The sequence below is a fragment of the Centrocercus urophasianus genome, unplaced genomic scaffold (genome assembly GCF_019232065.1).
Source record: "Centrocercus urophasianus isolate 14NV4802_14NV808 unplaced genomic scaffold, USGS_Curo_1.0 seq_14, whole genome shotgun sequence".
In the NCBI taxonomy this organism is placed as follows: domain Eukaryota; kingdom Metazoa; phylum Chordata; class Aves; order Galliformes; family Phasianidae; genus Centrocercus; species Centrocercus urophasianus.
The window spans coordinates 24,461,165-24,479,283 of record NW_024884586.1 but is presented as its reverse complement, the minus strand read 5'-3'; the positions used below and the strand labels follow the sequence as shown (position 1 = coordinate 24,479,283).

At 44.4% G+C, this 18,119-nt stretch overlaps 1 protein-coding gene across 1 annotated transcript; it reads left to right on the top strand.

The window, feature by feature from the left end:
- Window positions 1–1,725: 1,725 nt before the first annotated feature.
- On the top strand, window positions 1,726–11,606 carry LOC122157528. Its single transcript, XM_042813263.1, has 8 exons — window positions 1,726–1,840; window positions 2,065–2,129; window positions 2,891–2,993; window positions 3,092–3,376; window positions 6,961–7,165; window positions 8,318–8,870; window positions 9,067–9,104; window positions 9,849–11,606. The coding sequence occupies exons 1-8, from the start codon at window positions 1,726–1,728 to the stop codon at window positions 9,961–9,963; spliced, it is 1,479 nt and encodes a 492-aa protein (XP_042669197.1). The 3' UTR covers window positions 9,964–11,606.
- Window positions 11,607–18,119: the final 6,513 nt, after the last annotated feature.

Sequence of the window (18,119 nt, the reverse complement as noted above, 5' to 3'; positions counted from 1 at the left end):
GCTGAGCGTGGCTACGAATGAACGGTCCGGGCACGGGGAGAGCGCGTTGGGCACCGCTCCGCGTGGGGTGATCGCAACTCTCAAGAGCTGAGGATGGCTCGGGAGGGGGAGGGAGCGGAGGGAAGGGGAATCCCTTTCTGGGCTGCGAATGGAGCGTGGGAGAGGGGCTCGGAACGGAGGTCAGTTCGGCTCTGCCGGGAGAGACCCAGATGTGCCGCGGCCGCTGTACGCGTTCCCTCCGAGCGGAGCCGGCGGGCAGCGGCGTACTCGCGTGGACGCGTCCGTAGACTTTGCCGTACCTCGACGGGATGCGCGCCGGGGTGTGATCCCGGTAATGCCTCTAACGGGAGCGCTAATTACAGGAGGACGATTTGGCAAATGAAGTGAGAGGATGCACCCCCAGCCCCGAGCACCAGATGAACTTTTCCAAACACACACGCACACACGCGGTAATTTTGGTATGCTCCCTCGGCCAATCGCCGCGCTCAGCCCGAGCATGCCTTACCCTAGCGCAGTCAATTACCGGCGCTCCCCGGGCTCATCAATCACGGGGCGCCTCCAGTGAGGGGAGGAGCGAGCCTCCGACTATCGATCGCTGCAGTTTTGTCCTCCCCAGCCCCCAGCCTCGTTCACGGTCCCCTGCACATAAAATCTAAACCAGACTATCCCGTTAATAGCGGGATTTATCAATGATTGTGTACCCGGTGGTGAATGTGGCCTCGTACATAGGTGGCTTTTAGAAATACACGGCAGAAAAAAATAAGAACTATGTGATTTATTCGGGTAGGGGTTGGCGTGTTTTGCGTTGCTTTTCAGGATGAGAGTGACGATTTTAACTTTTTTCTTTTTTTCTTTTTTTTCTTTTTTTTTTTTTTTAACTTTAAGAAAATGACTCGGGGGCAGTTGCAGATATTTGGCCTGATTTTAATAGGCGCGGGGAATGAGCTCCAGAGGTCAATAAACCCCTCCAAAATGATGAATGATTGAGTACCTGTGATGATGATAGTGATTACCGGAGCAATTAAACAGTTTGATTAAATGAGCCATCATAACAATGATGTCTGCGGGAAATCAGCCCTCACATATAAAGAAAGATAGCGTGGGGCTGACGGACGCCAGTGGGCATCCCCCGAGCTCCAGCAGCACCCGGCCCGGCGGCTGCGGGCTGGAGAAGGGGAGAAGTGGCCCCGATGTCGGCCCCGGTGTCGGCCGGAGCTGCCCTCGTTCGCTGCCCGGAGCCGGGCTCGACCCCGCAGTGCTTTTCTGAGAGGATCTCCTCCGAGATTAAAGCTAAATCCTAAGAGCAACCGAATGGCTGCGCCTGGCTTTCCCGGGACTGGGAGGAGAGGTGAGTAGAAAGCCCTCAGTATGGAGATCTCTTTTGAGCAGTGGTGAAGTCGTTGCGTTTCGCAGGGAAAAGAGGGGACGCTCGTGCAGTATTTTATACTCTGTCGTATAAATCGGGAACGTAATTCAGGATATTCATGGTAATGAATGCTCGACTAATCCTTTGGGTGCGCGGAGACCTACAGAGCAGGAGGTTATGCAAATCTTTTCCTACTTTTACAGCTGTACATTTCGAACAGATTTTTAAGAGATCTGCTCAGCGGTGAATGCTATTTGTTTTTTATGATTTTTTTAATTTCCTTCTCTCTTCCCCCCACTACCCAACCCCCCACCCCGCCACTAGGATGCCCGATTTCCAAACTGCCGAGGCATCCCTTCATGGCGACGCAGCCCATGCGGGAAGCTCAGGGACGCGTTGTAAATATTTGCAGCTCCCAAACGGATTTTGCAGCCGTGCCCCCTGCTGTGCCCGAGTGCGCCTCGCTCCGAAAGGGTCGGTGGCACAGAGAAGGGCTCTGTCCCTGGCGCGCGGCCGTGCAACAGTAATCCGTTCCCTCTGAGGGCTCCGTGTTTGCTCAGATCTCAGACTGGGGAGAACTTCACCACTCTTCTTCTCAAAGAGAAGTTTTTTCACAACTTTGCTCCCATAGCAGAAGGCACGTCGTTGTTTAGGATATCATTTTAGACTTCTTTTTTTAATTATTCTGTTTTTCACAGGAGCTCCTTTAAGTCCCGATTCTTCGGAGCAGGGAATTGTTAGAGAGCAATCTAAAATCCAAGATGTAAAAAAAAAAAAAAAAAAAAAAAGCAGCCAAAAATATTTTTTTTCTTCTGTTCTGTGCAGCTCCTTTCATTTGCTCAGTTTTGCTTTTGTTTTTTTTTTTTCCCCCAAACCAATGACCCCCCCCGCGCTATCTCGACCGCTTGTGTGTGGGACAGGGACCAACTTTTCAAAATGATTTTAACTCGAGAGAAAGTGCAATTTCATCTGGCAAACGGAGGGCTTTCATGTTCCTCTTGCTCTTACGCCTTTTTTTTTTCTTGAGTCGAAGCCTTTTTCCTCTGCACTATCCCAGTGGATTAAGGCACGCAGAGAATGCGGTTATAAAGCGCTACAGTTTGACCATTAAAAGAGAATGTCAATGTAGCACCCTTCAGTGAAAGTACGCAGCTCTAACAAAGATGCTTTGGGGAGCTCAGAGGGAAATGGGATCCGTGCACCCAGGGCTGGGGGGCTTCTACGTCCTCAGGTCATTTTAAATTTGCTTTTTAATTATTATTATTATTATTATTATTTTCAGCGTTGTGACATACTTCTTTTAAAACACAGTAATTCGGGAAAATTAAATTGGCCAATTTCCATTTCTCGTGCATCACTTTCACGGCAGAGGCTGTTCCCAGGACAAGTGTGAGTGGTGAGGTGATGCGGTGTGTGCTGGGCTTGTTTTATTATTGTTTTTTCTTTCTTTCTTTCTTTCTTTCTTTCTTTCTTTTTCTTCTTTTTTTTTCTTTTTTCTTTTTTTCTTTTTTTTTTTCTTTTCAGATCGGCCCCAAAGTCCAAAGAGAAATGAGGTGTCCGGTGTGGAAGTGCATCTCAGTCAACAGCCAGCTCCTTTGGCAGGGGCTGGAAATGGTTTTAACAGGCGGTAAAATTTCATCTTGTGGTGTCAAATTGGGGTCAGTTTGGGGTTAGCGCTCTCAGTGTCCGAGAAGGAGCTGTCCAGCTGTGTGGGGATTCATTAAGGGCAAAAGATCCGTTTCAAGAAAAACAATACAAAGACAATCAGAGAGCTAAAGATCCTCTTCAAATCGCATTTTACAAGTGCACCAGAACAAATATGGACGCTGAAACCTATTCCCTTCAAACTCCCAAATCGGCTTCTTAGCCTTCGGAGGGAGGGAAAATCCGCTGCAGCCCGGCCGGGTCTGCTTCCAATCACCGCCCCGAGGTGCGCCGGGCCCCGCGCCGCCCTCACCCGCTCCCCTCTCCCTTTCGGCACAGCGCTGCGGAGCGATGGCACCACAACAGGTAACATCCCGGAATGTGTCCCCCAGTGTGTTTGAGCCACTGCTGTGTGTGTGCCCGTGGGCGTGCAGCGGGAGCTTCAGTGCGGATAGGAAGTTTTTTTTCGAGGGGACAAACTGTGCTTGTATGAAACCCGCTTGTATCCTTCCGAAATGTCCCGCAGCCCTCTCAAGAAGCGCTGGGCTCTGATAGATAACGCGGAGTGGATGTGCCGTGCGGTTCCCAGCATCTGGGGGAAGCACCTATTGCTAATCTGGTTTATTAAATTCGCGTGGTTTAAATCCTCTTAGCGCCCCTACATCAGTTAGAACAATTGACGCCTTGCTGCAGGGACAAATAACTCTGGCCGTAATCTCGTTTGTAACTTTATTCAATGTTTGTTTGTTTGTGCGCGGAGTTCGAGTATTTGGGGCGATGCCATTGCATTCGGGAGTATACCGCGTACATTTAGAGACAGAGCCGGAATGGATGGGCTGAGGGCAGAGCAGAGCGGAACGAGTAATTCCGAATATTGGAAGTAGCATTTTATCCCGAACCATCGTTCTAGGAAACGTGTCAGAGTTAATGAAGAAAGCAGTCTATGTGTTAATGCGTCTTCGGGCTTCCAGCATAACCAGGCTCCTGTGCAAAATCCACGGGATTTGTTCTTTGTGCTTCTCTCCCAAGACAACGCGTGGGGTGCAGATAGCACCTCTGCGGTTTTGGAGTCAGGATTATTCTCCAGCTCAGACTCCCACCTCTGAAATCGCCCTTTGCACACTCTCCCTGCTTGACTCTTATGGCCACTTCTGTCTCTCTCAGCCCACCTCGGCCCTCTGACCTCCCTTCCCGGGCTTCCGCAGCCGCCCGGCTCCCAGGTCCTGTCCAGGCCGCCCCGGCGGAACGCCGCAAGTCTGAGCTCCTCGGATCGCCGGATTCATGGAGCTCCTCACCCCGACCCCCCTCCTGCCCGCAGCGCTCTCCTCTTTGCAGTGATCTATTCTTTTGAGAAAACCTTTCCAGCACAGAAAGTCAATGGTAGCCCATCGCGGTGAACTTTTCTTGACCTCAGCTGCGGTATGGCTGCGGTCTTTGGGAGCTGGATTAGGAGGAGGTTCATTGCTTACCTGTTAACTTCCCTTTCAACTCTTGCTTCCACCCCTCCCCCTCTTTTTACAAAACCCCAACGCAACCTCCACTTCCTAGAGCGATGTGGCTCCTTCACCTCTCTCGAGCCCCCACAGTCCCCCCGAGACTGCCGAGACCTGCCCGGGCCCCGCGGGCCGCCCCCCCAGGCCGTGTCCCCGCGGCCGCGGCGCGGCGGTGCCATCGGCGGCCCTCTAGCGCTATCTGGCGGGGCTCCAGCGTGCTCCCGTCGCGCCGCGCAGTCCTCGCAGGGCCCGCAGCCCGGCGCCAGCGGCGCGGAGCCCGCAGCGGGGCCGAGGAGAGGAACTCTCTTGCGTGGCCGTGGACGCTCGCCAGACTCGCCCCTACCTGCAGCTCCGCACGGCGGCCGCGGTGAGAAGGGGGGACCTAAGGGGCTCCCGCCCCTTCTCCGAGCGACTGAGCCCATGCTTGGGTGCGTGGGAAGCACCAGCGTGAAGTGAGCGGCGAGATGTGTATGCCGTGGACTGGCAGGGGTGTACAGGGAAGTCTGTAAGCAGCGCCATGCATATTTCCAGCGTAAACCAGAGGGACAAAAATACCGGTTTGGGCTGCCCAGTAAAGCTGCTTCTACCAGAGTAGTTCAAAATCTATATTACATTTCTTCGAAGGAGCCCAAAACATAATACACATAAGTAAACAAATAAAAATCCCTCTTTGCACTATGATATCGTAACAGAAGGGACAGTGAGGACAAGCTCGTCAGCGTAGCGCAACATCAGAGCAGCTGAGGAGCTCCCAACTCCGCCAGGCTCTGCTTTCGTTCACTCAGAACACTCACTGTTGTTCCCCAGTTGCCCTTGGCACTTCGGAAGAGGACCCGCTCGCGTTTCACGCCGGAGCTCTCAGTCCGGGAGAACAATGTGCTCCCACCCCCCACTCCCCTCCTCGGAACGCTGCGCCAGCCTCCGTACAAGCGGTAGCTCTGGCGCGGAGCGCCCCGCTCGGAAGGAGCCGCACGGGCCATTGTCTGAAGTGGGTTGCAGTCCACAGAGAAAAGGGGGAAAAAATCACAGCAGCCGGCTTGGTGTTGCATGGGGAATGAGCTGACAAAATATTATAATGTTTCCTCGAAGTGCGTGCTGAGAGCCTGTGGTGTGCTACTGAAAGAGAGGTGGTGGTGCTTTTCTTTCACTCTTCTCTCTTTCTCTCTTTCTTTCTTCGAAGATTGGGATGGCCTTTGTACGCCTGTCTTTTGATCCCACAAAGAGAATGCAATATGCATATATGTGTTTGCTTTCCGCACAAACAACGAGAGGGACTGTACGACGGGATATACGGCCGATTGGTCCTCATAATGCTTAGTTTTGTTGTAATTAATTGAAAACAGTTATTAGGTCGTCATTGGCAATAGCGTAAATAATTGCAGCAGATTTTTACTTAAAATTGACCGGTCACGGAGTGATAGATCGATTCGAGGTATAAAAATGATGTATCAAAACATCAATGTCGATTATTTGAAATATTGTAGTCGAATCTTTTTATTGCTTCATCGGTTAAGTGTCTGAAAGTGCTGTGTTCCAACATATATTTATGTTGTCAATACTGTCAAAACTGTCAGTTTTATTACACCAGATTTGTAATACATTTCGGATTTGCTCATTTACATAAAATGGCCACCCCGGGTACCCCCCCTTCTCCCCTCTCTGAAAATCTCTGTCAATGCTGAAAGGATCCGGGACCCACAGCTGAGGCAAAAGAAGTAGAAGTATGGCTCCGTTAAGTCCATTTCGAACGTCCCTCTGGAAAGCTCGGGCTATTTCTAACTTGCCATCAGAGGGAATCCTCCCACCCTTTTATCTCCCTAGTAAGATTTAAACGCTTTTCTTCTCTCACACCTCGGTTAAACCCTTTAGGAGCTCCGAGAACTTGCACGGAGAGAACGGCGAGCCGGAGCCCACCTGGGAGTTCGGAGCCCTCCGAGCAGAGCGTCCCCGACCCATCCGTGTAGGGCCGGGTGCTGGTAGCAGTGGGTAACAAAGGGAGGGATGACCATAGGGAATCCTTCCTTAGCTGGTTAAAGCCCTAAGGAAAGCAGAGCGGGAGCAGCATGGATGTTATGTGTCCCCTGTCCCGCAGCCCCCATGCAGCAGAGTCTGAACTGATGATTCTTTTAGCCGTGAGCCCTGAGTTGGTGTTAGCTCGGTGCCAGGCACCCCTCTCTCCTTTTCCTCCCGCGCCCAGCCGGGACGCGGCCAAACTCAGCAATAAATCAATCCACTGCCACATCACTCCCTTCTATCGAGCAAACACTGCGATCAGCGGGTCACTTCTCCTCCCACTCCACCCGTTCTGAGGCTGACGCTGCTTCACGGGCTAGGGAGACAGACCCGATGTGCGGGGGTAGGGGGAGGTGGTGGTATATCTTTTTTTGTTTGTTTGTTTCCTTTTTTTTTTTTTTTTTTTTTTTTTTTTTTTTCCCTCCCTCTTCTCCCCTTTCCCAGGGAGATGTACGGTTGAAGAGCCGCTGGAGCGAGCCCGAGTTCCCGGGGAGAAGGAAGGCTGGCCCGTAGAGAGGCAGCCAGCAGGTATTTCAGTGACCGTTCCTTTGAACGCGTTCAGTCTCTGCCTTTTCCATCCGGAACGTCTTCCTCAGACCAACTGTGATTTCTGCTGTAATTCTTGTGCGTGTTTACGATCGCTTCGGAGGTAAATTGAGAAGTGAGCTGCGCAAAAGGAGGAAATCGCCCCTGGGGTGCTTTGTTTACTTTGGTTTGTAAGATCCTGCTAGGAGATGGTTGCCGCAGTGTGTGGCAAGTGCTTCTTCGAGAAATCTATCAGCCTTTCTACGGTGACTCCGAGGAAAGAGTGCTGCCAGCACTTTCGCGCATTCCCAGGTGTTGCGAAGAGGGGAGAAGCAAAGGGCCGGAGCGCCTCATGAGGGGTGGAAGCGGGGAGGGTGAAGGGGCACCTGGGGAGGGGAACCCGCCCAGTGCGTGTGGGACCGCGTGCCGGTCAAGGCCGGGGAACGCGCCCCTTCTGCCATAATTAGTCGGAACAATAAACGTAATTGGAATAAAATCGGTTGGAAATTCCTGCGTTTTTAATTACGTTTCATTTTGCGGTAAGCCGTAGAATTATAAATGCCTCTCAATTAAACACTATCCGCTTGTAAAGCATTTAACAACAATTATTCCTTAATCAGTTGGAATGTTAGCCACAGACGATGCTGTTAAACATCAAAGGGACGCCTCAGACGTTACCTTTTAGTAATAAGTAAGAGGATTAATTTCTATAATTAGAGGGGATAAATATGTGCATAAATACATCTAATTTTTTGACACGTTCCCATCCCGGCTGGGAAAGGCGCGGCTCTTCGGCAGCGCCCGCACCGCCCGCGCTCCCGGCCCGGGGGAGGCGGCCCCCGCAGCGGCGCGGTGCCAACAGCCTCCGGGGGCTCCGCGGCCGCCGGCACCGCACGGGGCTGGGGCCCGCAGCGCCCGCGGGTCCCCGCGGTAACGCGCAACCTTCCTCGGGTTGTATTGACGTGGGTGTGTACATATTTTAGCGGCACCTGCGGTCTACCTGGTGTTTTAGGTCCCTCGGGGACAATTCGCTGCCTCCAAACGAAGCCCGAGATTTGAGTGGAATACCGCAAATAAAATTAGCGTGACCTTGATTATACCCTGTATGAATATCTCATTTACGTAATGACTTTATGTCACGTACGCGGAGGGTCAATTTCCTTTTAACCTTTCCCATTGCTGCAGTAAGCATTCTTTTATAATCAATGGCTGTTTGAATAATCAATTCACATTTTATGATCCCTGACAAACTCAATATATGTGTGCCTTGTTTCAGCAAAGCAGCCTATCCTTCTCCGCGGCTTTTTCACGTCCGAAGAGTTTGCGGCGGGGTTTCCCGGCTCCCTGGGGAGGCTACGCGGGATGAAGCGGGCAACGGAGAGCCGCGCCTCGGAGGGAGGCTTAGCGCAAGCGGACAAGCTCAGGGAGCCTCGGTGACATCCAGAAGTCCCTTGAATTTCACATGTTTTTCCAATCGCTCAACCCAAAATATATGGTGTCTTCCTTTCCCACCCCCCTCCTTCTTTCTAGGAATGTGCGTAATAAAACCTAATCGCCTGGGACTCTCCTCCTTTCTGCATCTGCTGGACACGAAGCCGCGGGGGGACAAGGTCCTCCCGGCTCTGAAGCCGAGCTGCTATGGGACACCAGGCGGCCTCGGCCACGCCTGCACGTGGGAGACCCCGAATGAGCCTTTGAGCTACATTAACTATCCCGCTGCCGTCTGGGGCTCCCTCGCCAGCAGCAGCTCTCTTCGCCTCCTGCAGCCATCTCCGAAGCGGAGGTCGGGACACTCACCTCAGAAGCGCAGCTCCTGTCCAAGACAAAGTGTGAGTGCCGGGGCTGGGGGCTGGGGTATGTTGAACTCTCTCTCTATATATTTTCTATAAGTAGCTCACTTTTGCTGTGATCTATGGTGTAAGTCAGGAACTGAGACTTACTGCAACCCTTCTTCCTCTATTGGATAATTAATGCTGATTCATAGCTGTTTCTACCTACAAATGTATGTTTCGTTTTTCTCTGCAGGGTCCATGGTTCTTTGGAATGTTGTTATTCCCTGAAAGGTAATTGCACTTGATATTCTCTCGGGGAAGGCTCATTAGCCAGGGGCAGGGTGGTGTTGCCAATCTCAGGCTCTTTCGACAATTCAATGAAAACATTTGCCCCAGAGGTTTAGAACAGTTCTCCCAGCTCATGAAACAACCCTTGGAAACAGCATTTCCCCTAAGAAACCTTAAGACTAAAAAATAGTATACACGTACATATATATATATATATATTTCCAAGCAAAGCAAAGCAGGAAACATTTATTTCTTAGGGAATTCAGTTTAACCCCTCACTGTAAATGACCAAAGCTATGTGAGAAGATCAGAACTGTTACACCACGCTCAACATCACTCTCCCCGTGTATGATCTATCAGAAGATACACAGCATACAGTCCTGCTCGAGACAGCAGAAAACACAACACACCTTCAGCTCCTCTGTGTGCACTTCTTGACACTCTCTTCACATTCACGAAATGCATGTCAGAAACACTTTTCAGCTGCCCACCATCGCAGACCTACATTTGACTCCTTTCTCACACATGCCTGCTGTCATCTCTTTGGCTCCTTTCATCTCTCCTGTGAAATTAATTACTTCACTAATGCAAGGGAATGAAACACAGGTATAAGGTAAGCGAGGAAACATACATTAGTTAATACGTATTATTTTATGAAGGTGAACACTCTGGGATTGTTCTGATTTTACTTTTTCCTCAGTTGTTCATCATTTTGAGAAACTTATTCTTCCACCTGAATCTCTGCAGGTTGAGCAGGATGAGTCACAGCAACACCGAGAGAATGGAGGATCCAGTTCTTGCAGGACAGAATGGTCCCAAAGGATCCATAAAGAGGAAGAAGAGGGACAGTGTGCAGGCTTAACAATTTCTCAGACAGGTTTTTCATGTCAGAATAAAATAATCTGGATGTCTGCAGTTGCAGTGAACTAGATGGGATATTATCCCTACCTTGGCATTAAAGGGCAGAAACTCTCTTAATTCCTATAACTGAAATGTCTAACCACCTTGCTGTGTTTACATGCTTCCATTCACCACATTTTCCACCACTGAAGTTAGCCAATAAAGTCAAAGAGTGAAACTCATCTGGGCAGTATCCCTACTGACTTTAATGCTGATAACTTAGGGAGGAAATCGTGCTGCGATGTGTGACTACAACTAATGTCCAAAGGTCCAAACATCCAAAACAAAGACATTAGTGATTGTAAACCTCACTCATCAGAAGGGCTGCCAATCAGCCCATAGGTCTCACCCACAGAGGAAACAAAAGCTCAGAGAAAATCTCCTCAAGCCAGCGAATCTCTGCAGACAACGTTTTAAAAACTGATAGCTTTCAAGTATCCTCAGGCCCAAGTTCCATTGTCTGAAAACTACATGAATGGAGAACACAGGGCTCTGCATGCTGAATTTGAAAAGTGCCACTGTCCCCGTGCAAGTGCTCAGTCTTCCTGCTCCTCCTGATGGCACATGTGGATAAGCACCAGCCTTGAAGTAAGCCCTCAGCACAGGAAGCATCAGTTCTTTAATTCATATTTCAGGGATTTGCAGCCAAGTTTTTCGTTTGTCATATTTAGATATTTCTCATGTTATAGTGGTACATTCTTCTTCAAAGTGTTTTTCAAAATCAGCAGACTTTTCAGGGATGAAACATGATCATTTACTATATTCCATTTTAAAAGTACGTGCTAATTATCAAATTAATCTTATAATACTTCATATACATTTATAGACAATCAAAAATATTGCCACTGATATGCAAATAAATATCTCTAGCAGAAGGCTTTCTTTTGATGTAGAGAAATGCAAACAACATTGAAAAAAATAGCATACAAGTGGTTGTCCTGGTCTCTTACCTTAAGGCTATATTACAATCACAATCAGACATATCTCGGCATGTGTCACACCAGATAATGCTGTTTCTTGGGCGTTTGAGGCGTATGACTTTACCTTGGACTTCACAAAAGCTTCACAAAAGAGACATGCCATTTAAAAACACGAGTCTGGCATTACTGAAAACCCTCACATACTGTACTCACGTATATCATTGTTAACCTACATGTGAGATTTTTTAAAAAATTGCCTCACATTTAATACTGAAGTCATTTCACTTCTATTATTCATGTGAAGAGCTAAAAATAAGCATCTGAAATATTTTTCTCTTTTATGGAACAGCTGATAAAAGCCTTCATTTGAAGTAAACTCTTGGATGAATGCAGCGTTATTTTCTAGGCTCAGATCTCTTGTACCCAGTTGGGAACTTCACATCAAATCTGGGAAGTACATTGAATCTTCAGAGAAAAAGGGCTCTATACCTCAAAATATTCATCAGGAATAGCTTAGGCAAACAGTTTCCAGCCTAAAACTCATCCATGACGTGTTCATTTGGGCTTTTTGTTTTGTTATTCTTGATGTGTCACTGGTCACCTATCACACTTGCTCTATTTCCCAATAGGTTGAATGAAATTATTTTAAAAAGAGACTAAACAAATAATAAAAGTTCACAACACATATGCTTGTCTGTGTATGCATGCTTTTGTTCTGTGCAGTTATTCATAGAAAGCCTGATTTTGCCTCCATTCAATTTAATATAGTAGGATTTAATCCATAAAGAAAATAGATTTACCTAATGCTTGTTAAGGGAAAATCCTTGCTTTAATTTTCGGTTGTATGGCCATGATCAGAACAAGACTCCTGATCTGAAACCCCTAGACTGCTTTTTGAATAGAGTTGCAGTAGCAGCCAAGGAACACAACCAATTTTGTCGCTATAGGTTAATTTCAGCTTTCAAACATTATTGGAAATAATCGATCACCTTTCTTCCCCTCCCCCAGCTGAACCTTGGATTGCTTCCTCTAACAAATGGCTCTGGGCACTGAAGTAAGAACCGACTGTTTGATTCAAAAGAAAATTTCTTTTTTCCTATTGTTCCCAGATTTCATTCACTGAAAAATGTCCAGTCTGCACCCAATACATTCATGGTAACTGTTCCTGAAATAAACGTCTAGCAAGATTCTTAATAGTTGAGAGAGGCACTGGTTTAATTATATAATCCCCCACAAATGTGAATAAACCAGTATAAAGATCTAGGCCCTGTTTTCCTTCAGCGTCTAGCAGTTCAACAGACATTCCTTTTAGGTAAACAAGCACAGAAAGAGCCAGATTCAGGGCCAATTGTGTTGTGAGAAGCACTGAAGTACTCTTCTCGATCTATGTCCCACACCCCCCCCTGGAAAGGATATATTATTAGTATTCCTAAGTTGTTGAATTATTCTATTAGATTTACTATAGCCACAAAAAAAATATTTCTCTGATAATAAAATACTGTGCTATGAATGAATACTAATAAGTCAGCGTAAAGAATTCTTAATTTTTACTCAAATTGGAAGACCTGAACAGTGTTAGTGAGCTTGAAATATTGAGAGTTCAGTCTCGATATTTCCTTTTGAATAAAATACAACTTTTGCCATTCCAGTGGAACATGCTAAAAAAACCTTAACGTAAGATTAGGGGCGGAGAAAAAACAGCCAAAATGAGTTCATGGACCTCATTTTCTCTTCACTTAAGCAGGAGAAACTCCATTGAAGTTAATGGAATTACAGTGATATAAAACAGTACTAAGGTGAGAATTGGTCCACTTGTGTTTAAATAGATGCTATTACTTTAAAAACAGAGTTTACTTCACTAAACAATCTGCAAATAAACACAAAACAAAGGGCAAATGAGACATATTACAAGTAAGCATGCATGCAAAAAAGGTAAGTGCAAATTAGATTTGAATATTCATGAGTCACAAATCATTGACAGTTTGAAATAATGCAAAACAGCTTTATAAATGAGGTTAAGGCAAGGGACATCATAGAAAGGCATTGCTAAATCAATAGAAATTTGATCGTGCATATACTTGGAAATTGTGGCTACAGTTTTTGAGACATGGGAGAAAAATACTGCGCATGTAGTGAAGAGGGGACACATAAATATTCTCTCTGAATGTGTTACAGTTTTGCAATTCAGCATGTACTTGGAGATGTGCCATGTATAAAGTGACCAGACATCATTTAAAATCTTTTTTTCCCAATAGAGTTATAGTTTCCTTTGAGTATATCCAATCTCCTGTGTTCTGTTGCCTAGCATGACAAAAAATTTAGTTGTCTACAATACCTGTAGAAGAATCCCATAACAAAAAATTAATACTTATCTCAGTTTGGTGGAAGGAGCACTGGCTAATCAGAGTGTTTTCATACAATCATGGCTGGCAGAGGTTATCTACTTGTTTTGGAGGATTTTGTCTTCAGAAGTTCTCAGAGGAGCTGCAGGTCTCAAAGCGGATTGCTGGAGGATGGCAATTTAAAAGGTTGGCCAGCACCATATAAATTAGAACCTTTTATTTTCCCTGGCTGTAAGCATCAATAAAGTGTTGGTTCTCTTGTCTTATTTGTGAGTTCTGTGGATATTTGAAATGGACTGGTAAAAAGTTGATGAGAGTCAAAAGGCAAAGCTGCCAGAAGTAATGTGGTCTTTTAAAATTCCAGTGTATTTTTTTCCCTTTCTTCAGTGTCCTTTACATCCAGTGTGATATTCTTACTTTCTGGTATGACAGATGAAGCTTCACTGGGTCAAGTGAAGCTAAATATATATATTTACAGATACTGATAACAAAACTGAGCAGGGATGTGAATTTGGAAATGGTATAGTGTACTCTGGTTCTTTAAGAAGAAGAAGCACATGACTTCTTGCAGTGCTCTGTTTAAAAGCATCCACTCACATGAATGAAGCTGGCAATTAACTCGTGTCAAAACATTGTAGAAGGAGAAACCCAGATGTCGAATAACTTAGGAAAGGGATAACCTCATGTCCTCCCCAATCCCCTAGATGAGCTTGTCAGAAGCTGATGTGTCTTTCATGCCATCAGGATATCAAAAGATACCTGTTTGTGCCATGTTGAATTCAGAGTGGATTTCAGAAAAGATTCTTTAAATCTGAGTATTCCTCAGCATGAATAAACAATAGATAAGTTAAAAAGAGCCACTTAGGAATGTAAAAGGCCAGCTTACCATTTCAGGGATGTTCCTTCCGACCCTCAGAGCCAGTGGAGAGATAAATGAATCTCCCTCTATAAGGAACAGAAGAGAAAGTTATCTGGTGTAGCAGAGCACTTGAAATCAACAGTTTCAGATTTTCTCATAGCTCCCCCACTGACTGGCCAGAATTATCAGAGATGAATTATACGCTTCCATGTCCGTAAAATGAAGCTCACAGTACATAGCTTTGTGGCACTGTGGAATGGAATTCATAAGAGAATATGAGCTCCTCTGATGAAGCTGTACCAAAATATGCCCATTACATTAACCTAAGAGCCCTGTTCCAGAGCATCTCTAGACTCAAATCTCTATCTCCACATTATTTAATCCTGTAGGCTTTGTTTATATATAACCTCTTGCACCTTCAGTAATGCACTCCATCTTCATCACTTTAAAAGAGAACTTTACTGTTTTTTTTTTTCTTAATGTTAAAAAATACTGTCAAAACTGTAACCATGAATTTATTACTAAAGAAAATAAACACAAAATTTCTTTTATGATTTTTAGACTTATATTGCACCCACCACCACGAAATCTGAGTGTGGTTTAAAATAAACGTCTTTCACCTTCTGGATGTGCTCAGCTTGGAGTAGGTCTTGCATTACTTGTGAAAATAAGCTGATGGTGTTACAGACCATCCTTCAGCTCAGCAGAATACCAAGAGCCTGTGACAGGTCAGAGTTTCAAAGGTTTGGGTTATTTTTCTTTTTTGGCAAATTATCTTTTCTTGAAGAAAGTAGAAGAAAATGATCAAAAATTAATGCAGCCAAAGAGCGTGAATCCCTACAGTCCCCAGAAATTCAGTGAATTTTGTCAGATTTATTATTATTATTATTATTATTATTATTATTATTATTATTTTAATTTCACTCCCAGATTTCTTTTTCTTCTCTGTCCTCTGCGGAATTTTTTATAGATTTCCAACAGACTGCCTCTACTAATCATTTGTAAGCCCTTGTAAGTTTGCTGATACTGATTTCTGGCCTGTGGCTGAGGATATAAACTTGCACAAACCTAATATATGTGATCTGAAGCTGGCAATGCAGAGCAGCTCATATTAGAACACCTGAACCCCCTCATCTTTGTTATGAATCACCAAGTCAAATAGAGACCTGGTTCCCTGTATGTGATCTCAATTTATACCAAGTATACTTCTTCAAGAAAGCAAGAGGGCAAGCTCTCTTTTTCATGAGAAAGTTCCTGAGCCCGTATTATTTTTCTACAATGTCACCTTTGCCCACCTCTTTCCTTTCTCCCCTTGTGTCAGGTAAAAGGGAGAGCAGATAGCTCTCTCCAGTAACAAATTTGTGGCTGTTGGCTTTTGAGTTCCCACACAGTATTACTCCTTCAGCTGCATTCTGGAGAAATATATATGTATTTCTATTTTATTTCTAGTCTATTTCTCCTTTTAATCACAGCGTACACAAAGTATTTTTGGGGATGAGAGACAGAATAGTAGGGCTTTGTCTACATCTCTGTGGTTCCTTGGTAGATGCTTCATTTCCAAACACTTCAAGATTGTTATTTTTATTGCCCTGGGGCCTCCCAAAGGAGGGCATGAGAAGAGAAGACAGCATAGCTATTTTTTTAATCCTCCTTTCTAAACAAATCTGCAGCGACTATGGGAAACTCTTTCTCTCAGCAATCATGATGGGATTTTTCTAGGAAGAATAAAAATCCCAAACTGGGTATCCTCGTTAACTTTTCCAGACAATAGTGAGTGGAATGGAAAGAATACAGCATTCCTAACTTGTACTTAGTGAAAAAAAGAGCTGCTAAGTTGAGCAGAGAAGGAGGGATGGTTCTAAAGAGGAGACATCAAACTCTTTGATCAGCTAGCAAGTGAACCAGCAGCATCTTTATCCTAAATTGCAAAGGCTTAGCTGACATGTCAGGTGGAGACAAGTGAAACTATGTGAGCTATAAAAGACAAACCTTTACAGATAATTCACCATCTGTAGTGACCTTGGCATCATGGAGACACAATGTATCCCCGAGGCACTACAGGCCCGAAGATGAGATTTTTGCATGTATATAGATCCACAGTTATTCTACTGAAGACAGTGTTAGTATATGATCATGTAAAAGAAAGGGGAAAAATGAATAAAATCACATACAAAGTTCCTAGAAGGTCACATTCTTTTTAAATTACCTACGACACAAGACAACAACACAAGTTTCCTTTAAATGCACACTATTCTCAACAACTTCTCCCTTGCTTATGTAAAAAAACAGTTCTGCTGTTGGGTTAAATGTGTCCTATAACAATTCTCTATTAAATTTCATCCCAAATGTTAATGATTCAGAAATTAAAAAAAATAATCGCATGATACATTTTTTCTTTGAAGTAAATCTGGTAATTGCCAAATCCTAGTCACCAATACAATATTACATGTATGATCCAGACTTCACAAGTGTCAACAAGTAAATTTATCTCCTTTTATTTCAAATTACAGGAGATGGAGGTAAAATCTTCGCTGATCAGTTGGAAACAAAATGTGTTACCTTTTATTATTTTAATGTAATCTTTTAAAATAAACAAAATGCCAAACTTAACACATGCATGGCTTTTCAATTTGGCTTGCGTATTTCAAGGAAAGGAATACATTTCTATATACTCTGACTTCTTTACATGAATTATTATGTACTGCAAGTGACATCTACTGGAGAAAGCAGAGCTAAATGTCTACTCTACAAACTTTTTTTTTTGCTATTAAAGCAGCCTTCCTTTCAGGAAATACAGCTGTTATTTAATAGAAATCTTGTAATTGTGCCTATCCAGATGCAGCTATGTAAGTGCTTTCATAATGGTTAAACTGTAAGACTGTCCTTTTTGTACTATCCTAAATAAGACTTCTTTTTCTTTACAGATAAGATGTTAATACTATACTTCTACTGGGTTTACAGTAAAAGATTTTCATAAAGTAACAACTATTTGATCCTGGTGTATAGTCTTTATTGGTGGTATAAAATTACTCAGGATGTGTTATTAAAGTCACCAAAAGAAATGTGGCTAAAAGTTAAAGTTTCAAGACTGCGTGTTAACAGACGTTATACTTAAATAGAAATTTACTTGAAAACTTAATGCAGAGCAATACCATTGTCAATAGTATTGATATCACTACCTAGAAAATCTGGCAGAATGTACATTTTTAACACTGCTTACGGAAGTTATCTATTGGAACACAGATTCGTGAATAACTGCAGTATGCTAAAACACTTGAAATCTTACCCTTCAAATGTTGCCTGTGCTTGGCATGTAAGAGCAGCATTTCAAAAAGCTGTTTTTTCAGTGAAATATGATAAAAATCCCACAAAAACTGGGAAGGATGCAGAAGGCTGTGAACTCAGAGGTTTGGTGCCATTCAGAATACCCACAAGTGCTATTACTTCTTAATGTGGGTTCTTGAGCTCTTGTTTAAAAGCCAAGCCTGTTCAAGACCTTGGACACATAAAGTACCAAAGAGTTCAAACTGTTCTTACTAGGTTCCAATATAGGAAAACTTCAAAAATTCCAATATCTTTTAAAATTGAACTAGCAAATCACTTTTAACCCTCCGACAATTTGGGAAAGATTTCCCTAGAGTAGACCAAACCCTAGGATTTAAATCTGTGTTCCTCACCAAATGTGAGAAAGAGTTTCTGAGCCAGAGAAATCAGTTCAGAAAGTAAATCAATAGCTAAGAGCCATCTATGAATTTGTTTATCTAATGCTGATCTTAATTTAGTTGCAATTTTCTATATCAAATGTATTTCCCTTCTATTTTATAAGGAAAATATGACTTTGAAGGTTAGATTTTAACACAGTGAAAAGAGACATTCTTTTATGCAGCAGTCAACAGAATACATTCGTGTTTGGAACAAGTGTAAGAGAAAAGATATCAATAATTGTTGAAATGAGATTAAATGGATAATCTGTATGTAATGCGGCTGGGCCTTATTA